The sequence below is a fragment of the Sorex fumeus genome, unplaced genomic scaffold (genome assembly GCF_029834395.1).
Source record: "Sorex fumeus unplaced genomic scaffold, SorFum_2.1 ptg000098l, whole genome shotgun sequence".
Lineage (NCBI taxonomy): Eukaryota > Metazoa > Chordata > Mammalia > Eulipotyphla > Soricidae > Sorex > Sorex fumeus.
In genome coordinates this window covers 22,346,890-22,371,085 of record NW_026606155.1, presented here as the reverse complement: position 1 = coordinate 22,371,085, position 24,196 = coordinate 22,346,890, and the positions used below count along the sequence as shown (strand labels likewise).

General features: G+C 57.8%; 1 protein-coding gene across 1 annotated transcript in view; it reads right to left on the bottom strand.

The window, feature by feature from the left end:
* The window catches only part of MIDEAS (mitotic deacetylase associated SANT domain protein), a 43,681-nt gene extending 20,381 nt beyond the window's left edge, over positions 1 to 23,300 (bottom strand). Inside the window, 3 exon segments of the mRNA XM_056133383.1 lie at positions 844 to 1,542; positions 1,544 to 2,503; positions 22,523 to 23,300. Coding sequence (XP_055989358.1) covers positions 844 to 1,542; positions 1,544 to 2,260 — 1,416 coding nt within the window. The 5' untranslated portion in view covers positions 2,261 to 2,503; positions 22,523 to 23,300.
* Between the last annotated feature and the right edge of the window lie 896 nt (positions 23,301 to 24,196).

Below are 24,196 nucleotides of genomic sequence, written 5' to 3'. Positions count from 1 at the left end.
GTCTGAGACCCCATCCCACCCCCCACCAGAGGAGGCAAACACTAGCTTTGGAATCAGATGCAAGGCCTCCAGCACAACAAAATGAAGACCAATTCCTCCCCTGTCATCTGAAGATCATGTGATGAAGTGTAGGAAAACCCAACCACAATACAGGTGCCTGGTTCACTCGTTTCCGATCGTCCTTGACTTTTAAATCAACTTTACTGCAGGATAACGGCCAAGCAACAAAAAAGCTTTTTAATTATAGTTCGATGCATTTTGATGAGTAAAATCACCCGCTTGGCCACCTCTAATCTTTCCAGATATCAGATCTGCAAATGCTAAGTAACCTTTCTCCCTACGCCCCATCCTTCAACTGCCATCCGGACATCCAATGACGCTTGGGCCAGACCCCCACCCTCTATGAGTACAAACCCCGCCTTGTCTCCAGGTGTGGACCCATCTATGAAGACAGTGTGTGGGGGCGAACTCCCTGAAATGTGGGGGGGGGGGTTCATTTCTCCCTGTAGATTGTAAAAACTGCCCTGAGGGGAGCCTGAGAGATAGTACAGTGGGTAGGCCATGTGCCTTGTAAGCGGTCTGATCCTCGGCATCCCATAGGGTGCCCAGAGGAGCACTGCCAGGAGTGACTCCTGAGTGCAGAGTCAGCAGTAAGCCCCGAGCATCGCCAGGTGTGGCCAAAATTCAACAACCACCAAAAACACTGCCCTTGTAGGCTTGGAGCCTCCTGTTCCCGCATCCCCCAACCCCCCTGCCCCACCCCACCAATACACACACACACACACACACACACACACACACACACACACACAGAGGTGCAGGCCAGGCCACGTGCCCGCTTACCTTGGAGTTCTGCAGCGAGGCCAGCTCCACTGCCTTCTGGGCCAGCGTCAGTAAATTGGCCTCCTGGGACGCCCGGCGCCTCCGTCGAGTGCTCTGGATTACCCCACCCCGTAGCACCTGCCCGCAGTCCCCCGTGCCCGACGCCCGCATGCTCTCTTCACCGCCCAGGGCCGGAGCCTCCCGCTCCCGACCGTTGGGGGCCAGTCTCTCCCCGTCGGCCAGCAGCTGGGACTCCCTCAGCTCTACGGGGTACCCCAGAGCCTCCGGGTGGGGCGGCCCCAGCGGGCCAGGCGGGGGCTGCTGCGGGGGCCAGTGATGGAGAAACAGGTTGCTGGCGGCCTCGTGCCCGGGCTGGGTGCCGGCCCCTTCCAGGGCAGTGGGGGGCAGGACCCCCTCCTTGGAGAGGCGGCGGGAGCGGCGAGGGAAGGGGATCTGGCCCTGAGGGAGCGCCGGCTGCGGGGCTGCCTCCTGCACCAGGGCCTTGCGCAGCTCGGGGTTCATGTCAGGGTTGGGGGCGAACGGGTAGGCGGGCATGCCGTGGTGGGCGAGGTGGGGCTGCAGCCCGTAGTCCTGGGGCTGCTGCGAGGGCGCCTGCTGCAGCGGGTAGAAGTTCTCGAACAGCTGCATCTGGGGCAGCGTCGCCGCCTGCGGGGGCTGCGGCTGCTTCTGGGGCGCGAAGGCGGCCACGGCGTTGGGGGGGCGGCGGGCCCTGCCGGAAGACCTGCCGGTTCACCTGGTGGCCAAAGGCCAGCTGGAAGGGCTGCAGCGGCAGCGTCTGGTTCGGGGGCTTCTTGGCCACGTGGAAGGAGTTGAGAGGCGCCTGGGGCTGCCCCACGTCCAGCGGCAGCTTCTGGGCCATCATGGGCCGCCCGGCGTTGCCGTAGCGGTCCAGCTGCGGTGCACCCCCTTTCTCCAGCTTCAGGGTCTCCGGGTGTCCGTAATACGAGGACACCCCCAGGCCGGGGTGCGGGCTCCCCTTGGGGGCGCCGTAGAGGGGCAGGCTGTGGCGGCCCCAGGCCGGATGCGGGGGAGGCTGGCCTGGCTGCTGCTGCCAGCCGCTGTCGCTGACCCCCGCGCCCCCTGCGCGCTCCGGGCCCATCATGGAATTGGGCCACTTGACGGAGGCCACCTGCTGCGACAGCATCGCCGCCGTGTTGCGCTCAGGCCCGAACACCGAGTTCAGCAACGTCAGGCTGTTCGCCGAAGGCAGCTCCACGGGCTGGGAGGCGGGAGCGGCCCCCGGGGGCCCTTCGTGCCCAAAGTAAGGCTCCTCCTTCACTCGGGAGGACTGTGGGGGGGCGTGGGGGGGCTGGGGGGCGGGCAGCGGCGGGGGCTGCTCCTTGGTGGCCGCTTCCTGGTCCCCGAAAAGGCAACGTTTTCGCCTGCTCGGAGCCTTGGGCTGGGCCTGGAGGTTCATGGTGTGGCCAGTGGGGCTCGGGCGGGCGTGGAGACAAAGGTCACCAATGGCCCATCCCCCGCATGCACGCAGGTCCCACCGGAAGCCTTGGCCCTCGCCCAGCAGCCAACGGGGGCAGAGCAGAGGCAGAAGGAAGTGCTGGTGGATGGGTCGGGCCCAGGAGCAAGAATGGCTGGTTCTTCCTTCGTCCTGGACTCGCCTAGACTTCCCGCTTCATGGTGCTCCTGCCGCGGGCCCTGCCGCCTGCAGAGAGAACAGGGAGAGTCAGTCACAGCGTCCCGGAGTGGGGCAGGGGGCTCCCGAGCCCAGGGGAGGGGGGGGTCACTGTGCTCAAGGACAAGCTGCAAGCATGCCCCAGGGTCGTTGGTGAGGCAGGAGCTTAGGGATGTTGGAGAGCAACAACATTTCCCCCCTCCAGACCCCCAGTCTCCAAGCTAAACAAATCAACTCAAAAGATTTAGTCGGATCCTTTGTGCCCTGCACCAGTACACCTGTCACAGGGGCCACCCCCTCACCTCCCCGCCCCTGCATGGGAAAAAGTCCACGGAGGGTCCCGTCTTCTCGGAGGACAGCCACTGGGTGCTGTGGCCCTGCCCCCAAACTCCTCCCAGACAGGAGCACTGCCCCTCCCCCGCAACGCACAGTGATTAGGGTCCCTCCTGGCTGTGCAGCCCCCGCCAGGTTCCTGCAGCAGGCCCAGGCCCTGGGTGGGGGGGGGGTGTCCCCGCAGAGGGATGAGCCGGTGAGGCCCCAGGAGGGCGTGTGCCGTCCCAGCCCAGCCCCTCCCTGGGAGGAGTCAGCCTGCTGGGTGCAGTCATTCTCCCCCAAACTTGCACAGAACCTGTTTGGCAGCCCTGGCGGGCTGGAGCCTAGTAGCTGGTCAGCGGGGTCCACCCACCCTTCTCCTCTGCCAGGGAGCTCCTGAGCCCAGAACAGGACGGCTAGGATACTGGGGGCTCCGATTGCAGAATGAGGGTCCCAGAGGTCTCTCCACAACGGGGTGTGACGAAAGGGCTGCCGGTGTCTGCATCTGTGTTCTGACATGATTTTGAAACAACAGGTGGCTCTGTTTAGACTGAGAAATATTTTCTTCTTTTTTTTCCCTCTTTGTGATGCCACAGATGAGTGGAATCCAGCATGGGGCCATATCCCCAGGCCAAGACCAGTATTTTATAACCCACCTCTTTTTTCTTTTTTTCTCTTTCTTTCCTGTTTTTGTTTTTTGGGCCACACCCAGTAGGGCTCAGATCTACTCCTGCTGGGTTTGGGGTTGGCCCTCAGGAAACTATGGGCTCCAGAGATTGACCAGAGGAGTGAGTGCTCAGTGCAATGAGGGGTCTGTCACCCCAGCATTTTACTATTTTTATATGTGTGCAGTATGCATGCATTTTTTATTTTTTTGTTGGGCGGAGTGTCTTGTTTTGCTCTGCGGGCCACATCTGTGGTGCTTGGTGCTTGGGAGATACTCCCAGCTCTGTGCTTCGGGATTGCTCCTAATGGTGCTCAGGTGGACCATATGGGACAGATCCAGGCCTGTGAAGGCAGAGCCTGCACACAACCTTCAGAGCCCTCTCCCTGGCCTCTGCATGCAGTTGTGGAATCCCAGGGATCCGATCTGGGTCGGCTGCATGCAAGGCCAGCAGCCTACCCACGGTACCATCTCTCCAATCCCCTAGAAACTTTTTTTTTTTTTCCGACGGGGGAATTCTGTTTCAAGTCAGCAGGGATGAGACCTACATGGTCTCTCGCTCTCCAGCATCGATTCTGATCCTGGGTCAGTACTGTGAGACGAGGAGCTCAGGGGAAGAGCTCCGGAAGCTCTGGGAAACAAGCCTTTGGTGTGCAGGAGGACTTTGGGCCTAAGGCTGGATTTGCTGGGGTCAGTGTCAGAATTCCCAGGGAACCAGCCAGGTGGGCCAGGCAGGCGGGGCTGGGCTCTGGCAGGACCCTGGCTCCTCCCAGTGATGCCCGGGCCCCCAGGGAACTGCACTATCGCGCTATCGCTCCTCCGCAGGCTTCCGCAGTTTCCCAGCCCTTCCCCTTCCCCATGACTCACAGTGGCCCCGGGTCTGCCTTTCACTTTCCCCCACACCAGACGGGGAGGATCTTCCTCCTCCATTTCCTTCCTACCAAAAGTGTCTGTCTTGCTTGCACCCCCTTTGTCTTCACGTCAGAAGGGGGGGGTAGGGAGAGACCAGGAGGGCATCGGTGCTGATTCCTCCCCTAGCCCCCCAGGCAGGAAGGGGCGGAGGGCACCCAGCCGAGGACCTAAGGACCGAGGATCAAAGAAACCACCTAGAACAAAGTCCACTTCACTCCCTTTAAAGCCTCATTCTCCTACAGCCAACAATCCGATTTGGGGCGGGGCACCCTCCACACCCCCAAAGTCAGTCTCCACCCAGAAGAGACCCTAAAAAAGATGGGGGGGGTGGCTGGAGCAATAGCACAGTGGGTAGGGCATTTTGCCTAGCATGCGGCCAACCCGGGTTCGATTCCCAGCATCCCATATGGTTCCCTGAGCACCGCCAGTTCCTGAGTGCATGAGTGTACAATTCCTGAGTGCGCGAGCCAGAAGTAACCCCTGTGCATCGCCGGGTGTGACCAAAAAAGCAAAAAAGAAAAAAAAAAGAAGCAAAAAAGGTTGGGAAGCGGCAAAGGAGCAGGCCCTGAGCAGGGCGCGCAAGGGCTCTGCCTCCATCCACCGGCAGGCCAAGCGTCAAAGCAGGAATGTGCAGGGGCTGGAACAATAGCACAGCGGGTAGGGTGTTTGCCTTGCAAGAAGCTGACCTAGGTTTGATTCCCAGCATCCCATATGGTCCCCCGAGCACCGCCAGGAGTAATTCTGGGTGCATGAACCAGGAGTAACTCCTGTGCATCGCCAGGTGTGACCCAAAAAGCCAAAAAAAAAAAAAAAAAAGCAGGAATGTGCAGGGCAGAGGAATAAAGAGAAGAAAGAGCACAAGGGAAGGGGGCTGCTGAGGGGGGTCTGGCAGGTCCACTGTCTGCGAGGGGTCCCTGCAGAGCTCACATGCACTCCCCACTCCCACTGTCCTGTGGCCTGTGTGGGGGTGGGTGGCCTCCAAGTTCATGCCCACCCCTCAGCGCTAGGGCCGGCTCACCTGGTCAGCTCCCAGCCCCAGTCTGCTCACCAAGAAAGACCACGGCAGGCTTGGGAGACACGGGTAGGGCATTCATCTTGCACAGACCAACCTGGATTTGATCCCTGAACACTACCAGGTGTGGCAGGAAAACCAAAAAGGAAAATAAAGAAGTTGGTCACAGTGCAGGAGACCAGATACACCCCAGTGGATGGGGAGGTGACTGGTGGAGCCGAGCCAAGAGGCCAGTTCTGGGGAGACTGCTGAGAAGCTTCCTGTCACCCCTCACCAGAGCCTGAGTCCCGAGGGGTAGGACAGCAGACCTGGGCCCTCAGAGAGAAAAGGACATTATGTGGGGTAAGAGAGAGAAAGAAAGGGGCCTGGAGACGCTGGGGAAGGAAAGGCGGGCGCACTCTGAGGCCCTCATCCCGGCCTGAACTGTGGGCAGGTAACTCTCCCATCTCCCCAAACACAGCTGAGACCCTCTGCCCTCAGTAAGAGGAGGCCTGCACGGAAACCTGGGCCCGCAATGGCCATTTGGGCCCCGGCTCTGGGCCTCGACTCTTCCTCCCCTGCCTTGGCTGGTTCACTGCTGTTAGGAGCTTTACACAACCAACTCTTAGACCTCATGCCAATTCCTCCTCTTCCTGCCTCAGGTGAGAAGCAGCCTGGCTTTCCCCACGAGGAAGGAGAGGCCACAATATAAGCAGCCTATAAGCAATGAGGGAATGGCAGGCCTCCCCTGGGCCCTATCTGGGTGCAGGAGCACCATGGCCCAGATGGTGGGTGCAGGAACACCATAGCCCAGTGGGTGCAGGAGCACCGTGGCCCAGATGGTGGGTGCAGAAACACCGTAGCCCAGTGGGTGCAGGAGCACTGTGGCCCAGAGAGTGGGTGCAGGAGCACCTTGGTCCAGATGGTGGGTGCAGGAATACCGTGGCCAAGACAGTGGGTGCAGGAGCACTGTGGGTAGACAGTGGTTGCAGGAGCACCATGGCCTAGTGGGTGCAAGAGCACTACCAGAGGAAAGCCTGCCAGCAGAAAGCCAAGCAGGCAGCAACCCACACTCCGCTCGGACTGTCACGAGGGGCCCAGACTCACTCCGAGGTGGGGGCATCAGGGCGGCCATGTGACAGACAGAAGGGTTAGCAGTCAAGGTTACACAGGGAAGGTGTTCAGTGAGACCCTGTGGGGACAGAGGGATGAGAGCCAACAACAGACACTCCTTACCCTCTTGGAGGAGAATGCTCCAATCCCGGGTCTATTCACTGAGCTTAGAGGAGTCAGGTCTCAGGACCCCCCTCCCCCCCCCCCACCCGCACAAGAAACCCAGAACATGGCCCCGGGCAAGCCCCGCATCTGCAGGCAGAGCAGGGAAGAGACTGACAGGATGAGGTGCGAATCCCCGACCTGTACCCATTCCTCTCCCCTGCCCTCCCCCTCCATTCATAGCATCACATACAACCACATACACTTGGGGGGCAGACCCAGGCATGCAAACCGCTGCCCAGCCCCTCCCCTCCCCCACCTCCCCCTGCGGGTCAACACCTGGAACTTCTCCAGCCCAAGTTCCAGTCAGGGACCACCACGATCCCGTGGAACCCCCGGGTCCCGCTACCTGGAGCTAGGCAGAGGGTCTCTGTCTTTGCCGTTGTCCCCCGCAGCCCCCACAGAGAACAAATTTCACAGGCCAAGCTGATAGACGCTGTGCCCTGGCACTTGGCTGGATCTGCCTCTGGGGAGCTCACCCAAGGGGAGACAGAGCATGCCTGGACGTATCGGCCCTGAGGGCCGGCGTATCCACCCTGCGCCCCAAAGGCCCTCTCTTCCAGTCTCTCCCTGAGACAGCCCGGCTGCCCCTGGTGCAGAGATAGGGTGAAGAGGTCCTATCCCCTAGCTGTTTTTTTTTTTTTTTCTCTTTTTGGGTCACACCTGGTGATGCACAGGGGTTACTTCTGGCTCTGCACTCAGGAATTACTCCCGGCGCTGCTTGGGGGACCTTATGGGATGCTGGGGTCAGCTACATGCAAGGCAAACTCCCTACCCTCTGTGCTATGGCTCCAGCCCCCCATCCCCTAGCTGCACTCAAGTCGAGACCAAACTGGACACAACTCCTGCCATCCCTGGCTCTCGCTTTCTCCAGGGCCACACCCCATGCAGGCCCACTGCAACCCCCTCCACCCAGCCCACCGCCTCCTGTCCCTAGCAGTCCCTCCAGGCTCCCCACTCCTGGAGCCCATGGATCTATCTACTGTGCCCTCCTAGGGCTTGACAAGCCTCAAGACACCAATGCGTCTGGCGAGGATGCCCAGGAGATAAGAGGAAGCTCTCAAGAGGAGTCTGGGGCGGCCCAAGGTTCCGGTATATATACTGAAAATCTCTCTCTGGGCCCAGTCTGAGCAAGTGCCCTGGAATGGCCACCTTTAGCCAGAGAGCACCTCCCAGGCACCGGAAAAGCAATCCTGGAGATGTGTACGCGCCATCCTCTGCGATGCTGAATGTCCCTCTCTGGCGGGGGGCCCCTCCCACTTCTCCAAGCCACTGGACACCAGACCCTACTAACAAGCCAGGGAGGAAATAGCTGGCAGCAACAGTGAGGCAAGCTGGCCTCTAGGGTTCACTTCCCCAGGGTGACAGAGTCCCTCTCCCAAGTCCCTGGATCAGGGCACGTCACATTGCTCTGCAAGGCAGAGCCCAGACCACAGGACCAGAGTCTCACTCTACAGCCAGCCAGGGGTAAAGAACTTGGCTGCAGTCTGAGCCTAACTGTAAAATTGCCAACACTGGGTGTGTGTGTGTGGGGGGGGGGGGGGGGGGCTGGGAAGGTGGCTCAGTGGTAGAGTACTTGTCTTGTAAGGTTGAAGGCCTGGGTTCAATTCCTGACATTGTTGAGGGGAGGGGGTGGGGGAGAGAAACCAGCACTGGGCTATAGAGATAGCTCAGAGGGCTGAGGCTCAAACGGAGCATACACAAGGCCCCTAGTTCAATCCTCAGCACCACCAAATACCCAAGCACTACCGGGCAGGGGTAACTCCTGAGCACTGAATGCGCAGGACCGCACAGCTGGACTAACCAAAACCGAGAGTAGCCCCCCCCCCCCCCAGCTCCAGAGCCATGCTGGGGAGCCCCCCACCCGTTCCCCAAGAGAAGAAAAAAAAAAGGAAATGCCGGAAATGCCAACACTTTTTTTTTTTTTTTGCTTTTTGAGTCACATCCGGCAATGCACAGGAGTTATTCCTGGTTTATGCACTCAGGAATTACTCCTGGCGGTGCTCGGGGGACCATATGGGATGCTGGGAATCGAACGTAGGTCGGCTGCATGCAAGGCAAATGCCCTACCCGCTGTGCTATTGTTCCAGCCTTGGAAATGCCAACACTTTTAAATGTGTTTCCAGGGATGGGCCTGCGTGGGTCCTCCTGTATTCATGTACCCTGAGAGACTCAGGGTTTCTTCCCAGTGTCGGTCTGACCACCCCTGCGCCCCCAAGAAGCCAGGACAACAACCAGGGTTTGGGGGGGTGTGGATGGGGAGTAATCACCCAGGCAGGGCCACCCCAGTAGTGGCTAGGACGAGAACTCAGGGACCCCACAGGCCAGGCACGCTCTCTGGGCCCTCTCCTGGCTCACAGCGCACCCATTTCACAGGTGGGAACTGAGGGAGGAAGAAAGCAGAATGTGAAGAATAGCCAATAAAGAGCTCATCTGAGGAGGGATGGCTGCCTCCTCCGGGCCACAGGCCGTCTGGGAGGACCCGGACAGCACAGCCGTCCTCCCCACGGGGCTCAGAGAGGCGCAAACGTCCCTGCAACCAGGCGCCGGAGGGAGTGAGCATCCAGCCTCTCTCTGTAGCACTGGCTGAGCCCCGCTGAAGACAGAAGCTGGGAGTTCCTGGCCTAGGGCAGTCACTGCCTACACCCACATCCCTGTGCAGTGGGAGAAACAGAAAGGGACCAGGTGGTTGGTGCAAGGGTCAGGGGTGCCCAGGGAGAGCTCCCAGGTGCTGAGCCTCCACTGAAGCTGTGCCCTCTGCCTGCAAGCCCTGCCTTCACTTGGATCATCCGGCTGCCTTCAAAGCCTTCTTCCTCCAGGCAGCCCTCCAGCAATTCTCTTCTTGCCTTTTTCCAAATGCTTTGAGCTTGTAAACTGGGGGGGGGGGTGGGGGGGGTGGGTATCATCCTGATACTCTAACACTTCAAGTCACTCTCTTCTGTTTCTGCACAGGAAGAGCAGAGCCAGGAAGCCTGAGGCTCATGAAGAGGACAGTGGCCTGGGTGTCAGGAAACCAGCCCAACAGCTCACTGGTTCCTGCCTTTGAAGAGTTTAGGAACCCAGGACAGGACAAGGAGAACCAGGAATAAACACTGTTGACTGTTGTAGCCAGTAACTACCACATAACCTACCTACCAGCCACATGCCCAAAGTGTGTGGGTCCCGCTTGCTTGAAAGATCACTGACTCCCAGCAGAGGAAGTTGGAAAAGGAACTTGTTCCAGGTCAAGGCCTGAGGTCAGGAGGGAGGAGTCAGGATTCTTTTTTCTTTTTTTTTTTTTTTTGCTTTTTGGGTCACATCTGGCGATGCACAGGGGTTACTCCCGGCCCATGCACTCAGGAATTACTCCTGGCAGTGCTCAGGGGGCCATATGGGATGCTGGGAATTGAACCCGGGTCGGCCGCGTGTAAGGCAAACACCCTACCCGCTGTAGTATCACTCCAGCCCCAGGAGTCAGGATTCTAACCCACCAGGTCTCAGTGACAAGCTGCCACCACCTGTGCCAGGCAGCAGTCTTCCCCCCACCACCCCTGAGACTGGGGGATGGGGTGAGTGCGGGGTCAGGGGGGATGTTAAGGGGCGAAATCACCCTGCTGCTGGGTCATAACGGGCCATAACGGTGGTGCTGGAGTGGGGCCACGCTGTGCTGGGGGTCAAACTCAGGGTTTCGCACAAGCCAGGCACATATGCTGCCACGTGAGCACTCTCCCCAGTCCCTGCTAAGCTTCTTCAGCTGCCCAGACAAGTTTCCAGATGTTGCTATGTGGGGAGAAGAGGGGCTGCTGGCTCCTGCAGTGTCCCAGGCCTGACCTCTCCGCCCTCCCCAAAGAAGTCCGCTGCCAACGTGTCAAATTTGTTCTGCCAGGGAGCCACAAGGGGTCCCAGGGAGCCCTGGACTCTGCTCTCAACCAGCCCAGGGTAACAACGGCTCCAGCCTCTGAGGACCTGCTGAGCACCCTGCACAACCAAGCAAGGACTAATTTACCAGCACTTACAAAGAGCATCGCATCTAACTTCTCATCCAACCCTGAGTATGTCTCGCTCTACAGGCCAAGGACAGCACATAAAAATACCTACAAGGGGCTGGAGTTGATAGCACAGCAGGTAGGGCATTTGCCTTGCACGCGGCCAACCCGGGTTCGATTCCCAGCATCCCATATGGTCCCCCAAGCACCGCCAGGAGTAATTTCTGAGTGCAGAGCCAGGAGTAACTCCTGTGCATCGCCGGGTGTGACCCCATAAGGTCCCCCAAGCCCGCCAGGAGTGATGCCTGAGCTCAGAGCCAGGAGTAAATCCTGAGCACTGCTGGGTGTGACCCAAACAAAAAACTATCTATGAAAGACAATGGTAAGGGACTAACACAGCAAATGTCAGGAGCTAATGCTACCTTATTAATAATTATTTCAAATATAAACAAAATGGAGCTGAAGATTTGGCTCGGTGAAAGATGCTTATTAGTGTGGATAAGCACGAGGTTTGAGCCCAGGGCCCCAAGTAGACACACACACACACACCAAAACCAAGAAACACCTCCCCTACACACACAAATTCAATCAGATGACATTTGCCCATTAGGTACTTGATACTCAAAGATACAAGTTGAAAGAACAAAAGATACAAAAAAGATATGCCATACATATAATAACCACAGACAACTAGAGTGATGGATGCAGACTTCTCTCTCCCTTTTCTTTACAGTGTGCTGATTCTCTGAATACCCTTACGAGGACAGTCTTTCCAGTGCAGAGGTAAAGTACACACATTGCTCTAACACAGAGTTAAAACCAAGAGGACTCTAACGCACACACCGTGCAGGAGGATAAACATTCTTATTGGAGACTAAGAAGAATATTGTATGATGGTGATGTTTCTATTCATCAAGAGACTATATGACTTATACACATATGTGTACCTGCAGCTGGAGAGGAGCTCAAAGGGTTGGCGTGAACGCTCTGCATACGGGATCCCGGCACTTTGCAGGTACAAGACCGAGAGCTGCCCCCAGAACACAGCACTGCTGAGTTCCCCAAGAGTCAGAAGCACCCCTGAGTGCCACCAAGTACGGCTCTACCACAAAACAAAACAAAGCCCTCCAAATACACAAAACAAAACTGATCAAAACCAAAAGGAGAAACACGCTATTCAACACTTTAAAAATGTACAGAGGGACAGAAGACTACAGTGTTCTGAACAGACATCTGTAGAACATGACACGTAACAGCAGCAGAACACACTCTTCTCGACAGCACATGGAATATTCTCTGACAGAGGGCAAATCAGGCCATGAAAAAAAGTCTCGTTCTTTTTTATTTGTAACGTATGATAGATTTTACTGGAGGAAACTTGCTTAGAAAGATGTGAGGGGAGAGAAAGCAAGGAGGCGCTTGAGAGAGCGTGGCTTCTCCGGTTTGGAAAAAGCAAGCAAAGATACACAGAGACAAGCAAGTGAGATATGTTCAAGGGAGCACACGGTTACACTTAAAGGGGCTGTACAAAAAGGAAAGAGAGAGAGAGCGTGAGAGAAAAAGACGAAAAGTGTGTCCTACCATAGAGGCAGGCTGGGTGGTGGCTGGGATATTGGTGGTGGAAAATGTGCACTGCTGAACCAACCAGACTTGGAACATTGTATGATGAAACTGACTCCTGAACAACTTTGCAACTGTGTATCTCATGGTGATACAACTAAAAAAAAAAAAACTCTTTTAAGGGACTAATATGTTCTATGTCATAATGAGAAAACATTAGAAACCCATAATGGGAAGAAATGGGGGGGGTTCGGGAAATTTACAGGAAGTTAAGAATAACCTAGTTCTCAAAGTCCAGAAGGACCGTCCCTGGCCCCTTGGGTTTTTTGTGTTTTTTTTTTTGCTTTTTGGGTCACACCCCAGAGATGTTCAGGGGTTACTCCTGGCTCTGCACTCAGGAATTACTCCTGGCGGTGCTCAGGGGACCATATGGGATGCTGGGATTCGAACCCAGGTCGGCCGCATGCAAGGCAAACGCCCTACCCACTGAGCTATTGCTCCAGCCCCCCCCCCCCTTTTTTTTTTGCTATGTCCCTGTCCCCTTGGCTCAAATTCTTCAAACCTTCTGGGGCCCTTCCCTGAGGCCAGGATCTCAGGCTGGAGCAATTGCCTACAGAGCCCTCTCCCGGCATCCCCAGTGGGCACCCCCAAAGGATACACACAGAGCCTAACCCCAAGCCTGGTCCCAGAATCAAACTGCTCAGAGAGGCCCTGGATGTGGCTTCCCACTAAGAGTGGAAGTGCCACAAATGCCTTGGCATGTGTGGGGCCCTGAGTTTGAACCCCAGGGCCACAGAAAAACAAATAAACAAACAAACAAAATAACCCTCTGGAAAGGGCAAAGGCATTAGGACTGTAAGAGCTGAGTGTGTCCTGTGGCCCTGCCATCCGATTCCCCCCTTCCAGTGGTCCCTGGAACATCCAGCGTCCTGGTACTGCTCTGAGGGTCCCTGAGCACTATGGGGTGGGCGGAAGCAACACCCCATCCTTGCATTGCAAGTGCTCTCCTGGAAACCGCACTCTTGATCTAGAAAAAACCCAGGAGGTATTCCTTAGTCACACACACACACACACACACACACACACACACACACACACACACACACAACCCCCACACCAACCCCCCCCAACATCCCCACCCCCAAAGAAACAATACTTAATGCCTCAGGCAGGCCACTGGTCAGGGCTTGGAGTCAAGGTAAGAAGAACCCCATCGTGGGGCAAAGGTCACTGTCTCTGCCACATCCCTCACCCCAATTATTAACTGCTTTTTTTTTTAATGGGAGGGTGAAGGTACCCACCCACCCAGAGTTACTCAAGGAACTGTGCAATATGTGAGACTGAATCAGGGCTCTTTAAATCTTTCTCCAGCCCTCGAGCTTTCTCTCTTTTTTTTTGGGGGGGGGGGCATACCCACCAGTGCTCAGGGATCACTCCTGGCCCTGAGCTCAGAGGGACTACATGGGGTGCTGGGGATCACACCTGTGTTGGCTGCATAAAGGCAAGCGCCCAGCCCACCGTACTGCTGCTCCGGCACCTTGAACATTTCTTGAGGGCCCTTGCTTCCGTGTTAAGCCCATGGAGTATCCAGCACTCGCTCGAATTATCCCCTTTAATCCTCACAATGAAGTAGGTCCTATTACTTCCCGTCTTATCCACTGAGGAAACAAAGATCTGAGGGGTCAAACCACCGGGTCCCCAGGGGATCACGGAGAGGCTGGGCAGGAACCCAAAGTCCTTCTACAGACTCCCGCGCTCCATCCAGGTACAGGGGGCCTCCTGCTGGGCGGTGCCCCGAGCTGCTCACAGCCTCTCCCTGGGGTGATGTTCCATTTGCAGACAGGTCAGCTCTGGGGGTTAGGGGCTTTCTACAAGATGAAGTTCATAGGAATTCCCCCTCTCCCGATGCCCACCCCTACCAGTGCACCCCACATCTGCTCAAGAGAAAGCATGGCCCTCCTCAACAAGTTGGCCAACAGCTCCTTAAATATAAGCGGGTCGGCTGATGGTGTTATGGGCAGCCAAACCCAGCTCGACCCTGACACTCCACAGGGTCCCCCAAAGCACTGCCAGGAGTAATCCCTAAGCACAGAGCCAGAATTAAGCTCTGAATATCATTGGATGTGGCCCCCAAACAAAATGAGACAAAGCCCTGAGGCTAGAGAGTTAGTATAGGGGTAGGGCGCTAGCCTTGCAGGAGGTCTTGCCTTGCAGAACACTGATCCTGGTTCCATGCCCATCATTGAATAAGATCCCCCGAGCACTGCCAGGAGAGACCCCTGAGCACTGTCAGGTATGCTGCCCTCTCCCCGCCAGAATAAACAAAGCTTTGACTTTCCCCTGCTTGTCTCACGGCCCCCATCCCTATGAGAACCGGACACCCGCCCCTTCCTCGTTTACCCTGAAATCAAATCAAATCAAAATTAGTTCCATGAAAGGGCTCCCACTCGTGCCAGCACACGACCCACCACACAATGCGCTCTCTGAGGGCTTCTTCTCGGCACTGACTCAAAGCTGTTCCTAGCACAGGCAGAGCCGGGGACAGAAGGTGCCAGCCCACTCTCCACATCACTGGTCCAAGGCTCTACATCGTGAACAGTGGCCCGAAGCCCTGCGAGGGCTAACGGAGGAGTCAAATGACTTGCCCAAGGACACGTAGCTGATGGCGCAGGCACGACAGGGGTCAGGGCCTCCCGGAAGCAGAGCCTCACGCTTGGCACATTCAGTCCACGCGGTGCCAGGTCCTGGAGGTCTGGGTGTGGCAGCACCAAGGCTGCCAAGCCTTCATCAAGCCCTCTGGCCTGGCAGCCTCTGGAGGAAGTGGGGATCCTGCTGGTCTGGAGCCAGGGAATTAGGATGCTACATCTCCACGATGCCTGCAGAGACCTGGACCAGTGAAGCCTTGCCCTCGGTAGATGAGGGGCCTCCCCAGAGGGCTGCGGAGGAGGCGGAGAACGGCTCCTCTCTCACCCGCCAGCCAGTCCGTGTTATGCCCTTTCTCAGGCCCCGGTCAGGATCCGGGCTCTGTGCCAAACACTCGCACATTCCTTGCGTTTCTCTGGTGTCCGAGCAGCAGCTGCCGGGCTTTTTCTCCTGTCCTGATTTATTCCTTATTGTTTCTGAAACACACCCAGAGGTCTCTGGCATCAGGCGCTGGCAGGGCATCCAACCCAAGTCCCAAGAATACGCCGGCCAGGCTTTGGGACCTGAGCCAAACCTGCTGAAACGTCAGACCCAAGACCCCACCTGCCTCCCGCTCCTGCTCCCAGGACTGTTCCTCTGATGGGGGAGCCTGGGACCTGGGGGGGGGGGGTAGAAGAACCCCAGAATGTCACTGTGATGCCTAAAGCAAACCTTCCTGCTCCTTGTATGTGCTCCTTGCCACAAACAGCTGAGCTAAGGGTAGGTCGCCCATCTGCAGGCCAGCACGGAGGCAAGGCTTCACACAACAGTCTGGGCTTCTGGCGGCCACTGGAGGGAGAGGGAGGCCTTGGTGATCTTCCCCAGCCTTCCCTACCCCAAATATCATTCTTATCAGTTAGTCCACTGCGGCCAGAATTCATTCCAAGCACCGAAGCATTATTTCTGGCAAAAGTGAAAACAGCAAGAAGGACAGGGCTGGAGCGACAGTACAATAGGTAGGGCAGTTTGCCTTGCGTGCAGCCAACCCGGGTTCTATCCCTGGTACCCCCTAAGGTTTCCTGAGCACCGCCAGGAGTGATCCCTGAGCGTGGCTGAGTCAGAAGTAAAACCTGAGCACCACCGGTGTAGTCAAAATAAAGGTGATAATAATGGTGATACTAATAATAGATAGATAGATAGATAGATAGATAGATTGATAAAAGGAGGCTGTGGGGGAGGGAGGTGCCTGGCAGGAAGAGAGCGAGCGGAGGGGGGCCAGGCCGAGCATGCTGTCCCGGCTTTCCCAATTACCAGTCTCGGCAAGACCCTGGCTCTCACAGGCAAACACGCACAATGTCTTCATCTCACAGTTGCCATGGGATTAGACGCGACTAACACATATCTGTCCGGCACACAAATGTGATTTCCTGGCCCCGTGCTGGGCAGGGGTACAGGAGGCATCGTTATCAGCCTTCAGCACCTGGGCGGGTCTGAACGGCCAGGGCTCTTCCAGTCCCACAGCTGTGGGCAGCAGGGCGGGCAGGCGCGAGCAGAAGACCCAGGAGCCCCTGCCACGTGGTCAGCCTCGGCAGGCAGGCAGGGCATCGGCTGGGGACGCAGGCAGAGCAAAAGGAACACAGCTCGTGCCAGCAGGGCCTGCAGGGACATGGCAGGACGGGAGTTCCAGCCCCAAAAGGCTTCGTCTCCACCCTCCTGGGCTCAGCTAAAGGCAGCAATAAAAGGGGAGGTGTCACCACCCAGGGGAGGCCGAGCCAGCACAGGAAGTAGGAGCCGGGATAGCAGAGATACCCCAAGTCACCACACGATGAAGGTCCTGAAAGTCTAAGTGCCCGCCTGGTTATTTCGGGCACATCTTCTGTCCCACACCAGCAAGAATGGCAGCTGCTGCCCACATGCAAGGGCTGTGGCCAGCAGGGTGCAAGGAAGGCCTGCCTCAGGGACATGGGTCCTGGCAGCCTGGGCGCACCCCCTCTCCGCCTCCCCCAGTGGTCTGCAGTGCTGATGGAGCATGGGCCTTCCCTCGGACCCAGGCTCCCCCTGCAAGACTCTCTCTCTCTCTCTCTCTCTCTCTCTCTCTCTCTGTGTGTGTCTCTGTCTATCTGTCTGTGTGTGTCTCTGTCTATCTGTCTGTCTCTCTCTCTGTCTCTCTGTCTGTCTGTCTGTCTGTCTCTCTCTCTCTCTCTCACACACACACACACACACACACACACACACACACACACACACACGCCACATACACACAAACAAACAACTATGAAGCTAGCAGAGCACTGAGCCACACCCAGGAGCCCAGACAGGATTCTTCAGAACTCTTCAGGCCATTATCCAAACCCGCAGGAGTAGGGACAGAACCCAGAGCTCCTTTCTCCACGCCCCCAAACGGTGAAAGTTAGAAAACAGTTTAAGGCAACTCACCCTGCAGCTTCCCTATCTAAAAATGAAGGAGCTGGAGTGGGTATCCCCAGAAGGTAGGTTCCCAGGCCAGGACTACACCAGGAAGCTGGGGGCTTAGCCAGCAAGGTCAGAGGGAAGGGATCGCTGCAGCTGGTGGGGAGGCCGGGGAGGGAGGGAAAGAAAGAAGGAAGAGGAGGAAGAAGAGGAAGAAAAGCAGCTTTCATGCAATCTAAGACTTGCACCTTATCACTTAAAGCTCCTTTCTGAGCCCCAGGGCTTTCCCCACCGGGGAACTGATGAATCCCAGGGAGAGCAGACTATAAAGGGGGAGGAGGGGAGGAGGGATTTCTGTCTGCCGAACTTCTGGAAATTGAAGTCCCTCACTATTTCCCTTCCCCTCCCAGGCCCCCAGAGAAGTGAGGCGGCCGCAAAGGGAAACCCCTTCTGGCTGCAAGCCTGGGACACTTCCCTCTTTCCAAGCTCCAGCCGGGACAAAGCGTGCCCTGGCGGCTCCCCTGCCCTCGGCTTCCACTCCAGGGGAAGCAGCGCTGCCTGGAAAAAAATCACGCTCTCCCCAGCAGTTCCCCATGGCCAGAGAGCCAAGCAGAGAACCCAGGAGCACCTCCCCAGTTGGCCCCAGTGCCAGGCTGCGTTCCCAGGAAGGGTAAGAAGCACTGCTAGGAAAAGCCTTGGGTCGGGGCCTTCTCCCCACTCACCCCCGCAAACCATAGCCAGCAAGCATGTGCCTGGCAGGACCCTCCCACCCCCTCAGCAGCTGACCCCAAGCACTTTTCTTTCCTTCCTTTTTTAAAAAAAATTTTAAGGGGGGGAGAGGCACACCAAGCAGTGCTCAGGGGTCACTCCTGGCAGCTTCAGGGGACCATATGTGCTGCCAGGGATCAAAACCAGGTCAGTCATGGGCAAGGTAAATACCCAACCCGCTGTACTATTGCTGCACCTCGCCCTTTTCTGACTTGCAACTTTTAATTTTTTTAGGCTTTTTTTTTTTTTTTTGGTCACACTGGCAATGCACAGGGGTTACTCCTGGCTCGGCACTCAGGAATCACTCCTGGTGGTTCTCGAAGGGACCATATGGGATGCCAGAGATCAAACAAGGGTAGGCTGCGTGCAAATCAAATGCCCTACCTACTGTACTATCGCTCCAGCCCAACTTCTTATATAATAATCTTGGAGAATTGCCCCCTCTCCGTTCAGCCCCTCCTAGTTCAGTTGGTGAAAGAGCCTCAAGTTCTCTGAGGTGGGAACTTGCCCATCCCCCAGCTCCACCCAAACTTCCAATGAGGTCACTCTGGGAGGCTTCAGGTGAGGCCAAGACAGGAGGACTTTTTCCGGCACAGAGACAGCCACCTTCCTCCCACCCACGTGAGTGGCTCCGCCTAGGGCCTGGGCGAGTCCTGGCCTAAACCATCACCTGGTCTGCAAGATGAGTCCTTAACCCTCACTGGCAGGGCTGAAGCCTCAAACCTGGAAGGCTCGCAGGTATCAGGGGCCTTAAGAGTTAGAAAAAGAACTGGCTCACCTGAACTCTGGTGACCACATGACACCCATCATGCCTCCAGGATCAAAAAGGAAATAGGAATCATGTCCTGAATATCTACTGGCATGCAAGGCCCAGCACATTCTCTCACCTCTGCGGCCAAACCCTTTGAAGGACTAGTATCACCTCCATTTTCCAGGTGAGGAAACAGAGATTCGGGAGGGGAAGCCATACCTAGGCCACTGTGCTCCTCACGACCCCCATCTGCTCAGACCTCCTCTCCGTGGCCTCACCAGGGCCTCTCCTGTCACTCTGTCCATACCGTACAGGAATGAGGTTTGGAGTGCGGAGGTGGAAGGGGGTGTGGACAGGTTTGGCTGGCTGGCTCTGGAATCTAAAGGGATGTCCCACGGAGTCTGACTGCTCCCAGGCATGACAGGAGAACCCCCGGCAGGGTGCGGGCACAGAGGGGAAACCGGATCACAAACTGCAGGCTCCACCACCAAGTGATGCTGTCATGTTTCTGATTCATAAAATGAACTCACAGTCTCCCGGTCTCCTGAAATGCTGCTTCGAATTCAAATGAGGATTCCTTTAGTCAGGAGTGGGGGGAGGGTGTGGGATGGCTCAGCTCACTGCACCTAGCTCCTGCCCAGTACGGGCCCCCCATGGTCAGAGGTCCTTGGCATAGAAGCAACTGCTCCAAGGATCTCAGCCACCAGGTGCATTTCCTACAGTCCAGGGTGAGTCAGGGAAGCTGGAACCTCTCAGCTACTCCATAGTGATGCATAAATAACACACCACACACATACACACACACACACACACACACACACACACACACACACGGTGCCAGGCAGGATGTACCCTGCCCTTTTACCCTGACGTCCCACAGGGTCAAGATAAGTAGGACAAACTCCCCAGAAGGTCAGTCATAGGGCAGGAAACTGGGTTCCCCAGAATCACCCCCGGTCTGATTATCTGTAAACCTTCATCTCTGGATGGACTCATGGGGCTTAATGCATGCCACTTTTTTTTTTTTAATTTTCCTGCTCAACTGACAGTCACCAACCTATTGATGCTGGGGAGCATGGGAAGAAGGCAGCGGACGGGAGAGCTGAGACTATACAAACACTGACATGCACTCTCAGCATTTCACAGCACGCACAGGGCAACTCGCTCTAGCAAGGGAGACTAGAGTCTCCAGCCATGTCCACAATCTGACCGCCACACGATGAACACACACACACACACACACACACACACACAACTGACAGAAAATGGAAATGAGTCTTCAGAAGCTGAGGGCTCTCCAAAGTGGCACTGGAAACAGAACGAGGAGGACAGATGAGCACCTCCTAGCAACTTGTGGTCCTTCCCACTGCAGCAAGCTGAGCTGCTTCTGGGAGAAACAACAGCAACAGCTGCAGCAGAGAAGCCTGCCTGGGTCCAAGCCCCTCTGGGCCACTAAGCCTGATGCATCTGTGCCCTCATCCTTTTGACACTCAGGGGCCCAGAGGCCTCAGCTCTACAGCTCTACCTGGCTAAGTGCCTGGGTTCTGCAGACATAAGAGGCGCTCTGCTTAATCTGTAAAATGCATCCTGCCCCCTGCTCCCCCGATTTCTTAAAAGCAGCTCACAGGGCCAAATTTTTAAGCTCACAGGACTATTTTTAAGTACCACGTCTATAAGTTGAACTCCTTTCCCCCAGATCCTCCAGGGTGCGCTCTGCAGGGGAGGGGGGTGGGCTGTCCGGAGCCAAGGGGATCAGGGGCTCAGCCTCATGCCTGGAAAGGCCATCCTAGCGATGGGTAGGCTGCATGGTCTGGGGCTGTCTGTCCTCCAGGGGTGCCATCCCCTTGTCCAGAGAGAGTGACTGTCCAGTCACCAGTTAGATGACTGTCCAATGAGAATGGAGGCTGAGCCGTGCCGGGAGATAGGATATCACGGTAATTGAATGTTTACACCCCTCTTAGTCACTGTCCAGAGATGCAGGGCAAAAAGAGAACCCACAAATTCTCAATCTGGCAAGGGTTCCCCTTTTCCCTGCCCATGAAGCCATCTAAAGAGCCCATGCATGGGTTTGAGAGATACTACAACGGGTAGGGTTTCGGCTGACCTGAGTTCTATCTCCCCCACCCACATCCTGGAAGGATCCCTGAGTGCAGAACTAGGAGTAACTCCTGAGCATCACCAGGTATGGTGCAAAAAGAAAAGAAAAGAGAAAAAAGGAAATAAAAATAAAGAGCCCATGGAAAAGACACGATTCACTCAACCTAAAGGGACCTGTGCCACACTATTCCTGAGAGGGCAAGGAAGGCTGGATATGGTGAGGTGGCCTCCGGAAGGTCTCCGGGTCTCGGTCCCAAAGCAGAAGGGCCAGAGAAGAGGGCAGCCCTGCAGGAGGCCGCTAGACCAGGCTCCCCCTGCTGGAGCAAGCCAGCCCACCCCTTCCTCCTCAGTCACCGCTGCCAATAGGGATCCCCTGAACACACGTGCCAGGGGAGGCCTCGGATCAGCCTGGCCTGCCACCTCTCCCCTCATCCCACCAACGACCCGGACGGGATCTGGGGTGGGGTGAGGGGCAAACAACTCCCCAGTGGGCAGGTGGAAGCAGGAAGCGGCCACCAAAGTTGTGACCAACAAAGTTTGAAACGGGGAGAGTTCACTTCCCCTTTCATCTTGCAGCGAGCAGCTCACCCAGGCTGAGGGGCGGTGAGGGAGGAGGTTGGGGGGCTCAGGAGAAAGGGGCTCGCCACTCTCCAGGTTTGCCTTCCTAGACGCTGAGCTCCACGGAACGGGGATGGGGGTGGGGTGACCAAGTCCAACCCCAAAGCGCGCGTGCCTGCCCTCAGAGGGGCACCCAGATGGGCGCGTGTGTGAGTGTGTGTGTGTGTGTTCGTGTGTGTGCGCGCGCGTGTTGACAGGGGGCCAAGTCTCACTGCTAGAGCCAGCGCATGCACGCTCCAGACAAAACCTGGGCTCCCCCCCCCAGGAACCCCCAAACGCGGCAGCAGCGAGGCGCGGGGCTCCGGGCCCACAGCAGCCTCTGGGGAGTGCGGGGGCGGGCGAGAGGGATGATAGGTCTGAGGTGCGCCAGCAGAGCCGGGGTGCGTGGGGGTGAGGCCAATAGGGCGCCCCAACCCTCCAGCTTAGGCCTCTACTTCGCTTGCCCCAGGTCCCGGCCACCGCCGCCGCACCTCTGTGTCCCCCCGTCCCGCTCCCGGGGCGGGCCGGGTTTCCAGAACCGCATGCGGGTGCACTCTGCACGGGAAAACCCGCGCGGGCCTGGGCTCCGTCCTGCACGCCAGTCCCTGCGGACACCACGCGGGGCTCGGGGCTCGGGGCGGAGGAGGCGCTGCCGTATTCCAGAGCCGCCGCCGCGGCCGCCGCCGCAGGCCAGGCGGGCTGGGAGCGTTTTCCTGCCGGGGCCGCGCCCGGGTGGGCGGGGGCCGCGCGCGAGCTGCGTAGCTGCACAAACACGGAGGGTCCGCGCAGCACACGCAGCTGCGGGCTGCGCGCGTCCGGGAACAAACGCACACCCTCCCTCCCGCACACACGGAGCAACCCCCCCACCCCACCCCCGGCGCCCAGGCCGCAGAAGTTGACGCTCGGGGCGCCCCCCCCACCTCCACCGCGCCCCGCGGCCGCCGCGTGCCCCTCTCTCCCTGCCGCGCCTGCAAGACTGCAGCCCGCGCGCCCAGCGGCCACCGCTTGCACGCAGCCCGGAGGACTCCCGGCCGCCACCGCCAGGGCGGGCTGCACCGCGCCGCGTGCAGGCCTCGGCCGCCGCTCCGATAAGCACCCCTCGCCAGCCCCCCACCCCTCCACTTACCAGGCTTCTGTCGGAGCCCCGGCATCGGCGGTCCCCCCTTCCGCCGCAGGCCGCCGCCGCCTTCCACCGCCTCCCAGACTCCAGCCGCCTGCACGCACTCCCGGATTTTTTAAAAACAAACAGGCGCCGTCGCCTCCCCGCGGCGCTCGCGGGGTTTCCGCCAAGCCCGCGCCTCCCGAGGCTGGGAAGTTTTGTTGGCAGGGCCCGGGCGGGACGCGCGGGCTGTCACCCCCCGCTCGCGGCGCAGGGAGCTCGCTCGGCGCACCCCGCGCTGCTGCTGCCGCTGCCGCTGCCGCTGCCGCCGCCGCCGCCGCCGCCGCTGCTGCTGGTGTCCGCCTAGCGATCGCTCTCCCTCCGTGTCACCCCCAGTCCTGCGATGCAGTGTCAGGATTGCACTGCTCTGACTCATCGGTTGAGCTCACAGCTTGAAAAAAAGAGAGAGAGAGGGAGAGAGAGAGAGAGAGGGCGAGAGGCAACAGCGAAGGAGGAGGACTCTCTGGCGTGCTACAAAGGATTGCACAACTCGGGGCTGGGAGCACGAAGCGCCCAGCGGCCGGCCGGCGCGCGCGGCACGGCGGCGAGCAGGAACCAGCTCTACCACTTCATCAGCACAACTGTCTCGGCTCGGTCTCTCGGCCAGCAGGCCCGGCGCCGCCCACTTCCTGCGACCAAATAAGGCCGGGAAGGCGTCTTTAAACCTCCGGCGGCCGCCGGGGCTGGGGATTTCCAGCAGACCTCACCTCCACTCTGCTGGGCTGCCACCCTCCTCCCCCGAGTCCAGGCCGGCGCCCCCCGATGGCTGTCCTGGAACCCACAGGCCACGCGGCTCTTTCCTTTCACGCCAAGGTCAGGAGGAGACGGTGACGAAATGTTTGGAAACCCATCAGGCCTGCCAGGAAAGTGTGTGTGTGTGTGTGTGTGTGTGTGTGTGTGTGTGTGTGTGTGTGTGTGTGATGTTGGAGGGCATCATCGCTCTCCTCCACAAAGAAAACTCTGAGGCCAGGGAGATGGCTCAGGGCATCATGCCCCTAGTTCCATCCCAGGAGTTCATGGGCCCCCACCCCAAAACCTTCATGTGGGCCCTGGTGTCCCCCAGCATACACAGGACCCCAGGGCTGGGCCCAAACATGGAAGCTTCTGAGGGCAGATGACCATTGGGGTGACCCCATGCAACCTGAGCATGGTTTGGCAGGCCCCCACCTCTTGAGAAATGAAAAAGAAATCTCTTTTCTTTTTGGGGTGCCGTTAATCCTGCAGAATCCTCTACCAGAAACATTTTTCATAATGTTTTTTGATGAGGGGGGAGGGTCTGTCCAGCAGTCCTCAAGGTGCCAGGGCCCACTCCTGGCAATACTCTACCAACCCGTTCAACAAGAGGATTTGGCACTGCTCAGATTCGGCAGTCCCATTGGAGGCACGTGCACTGGGCATCTAGCCCGAGGGTCTCAGAGCACATGTCCCTGACCTCAGTGCTGTCTCCCTAGCCCTAGTCACGCTGATAACAGTCTCCCCAAGTTTTACTTTTTTTGTCTCACCAGATTCCTTGGGAAAGGTGATGGAGAACGGGGCTGCACAGACCTGCCCCGGCGAGCAACGAACGAGAAGCTCTCGGCTTTCATTCTAGCAACTGAGGCAGGAGGTGGGGTTACTGACTGGGACATGCTCTCATTTCTC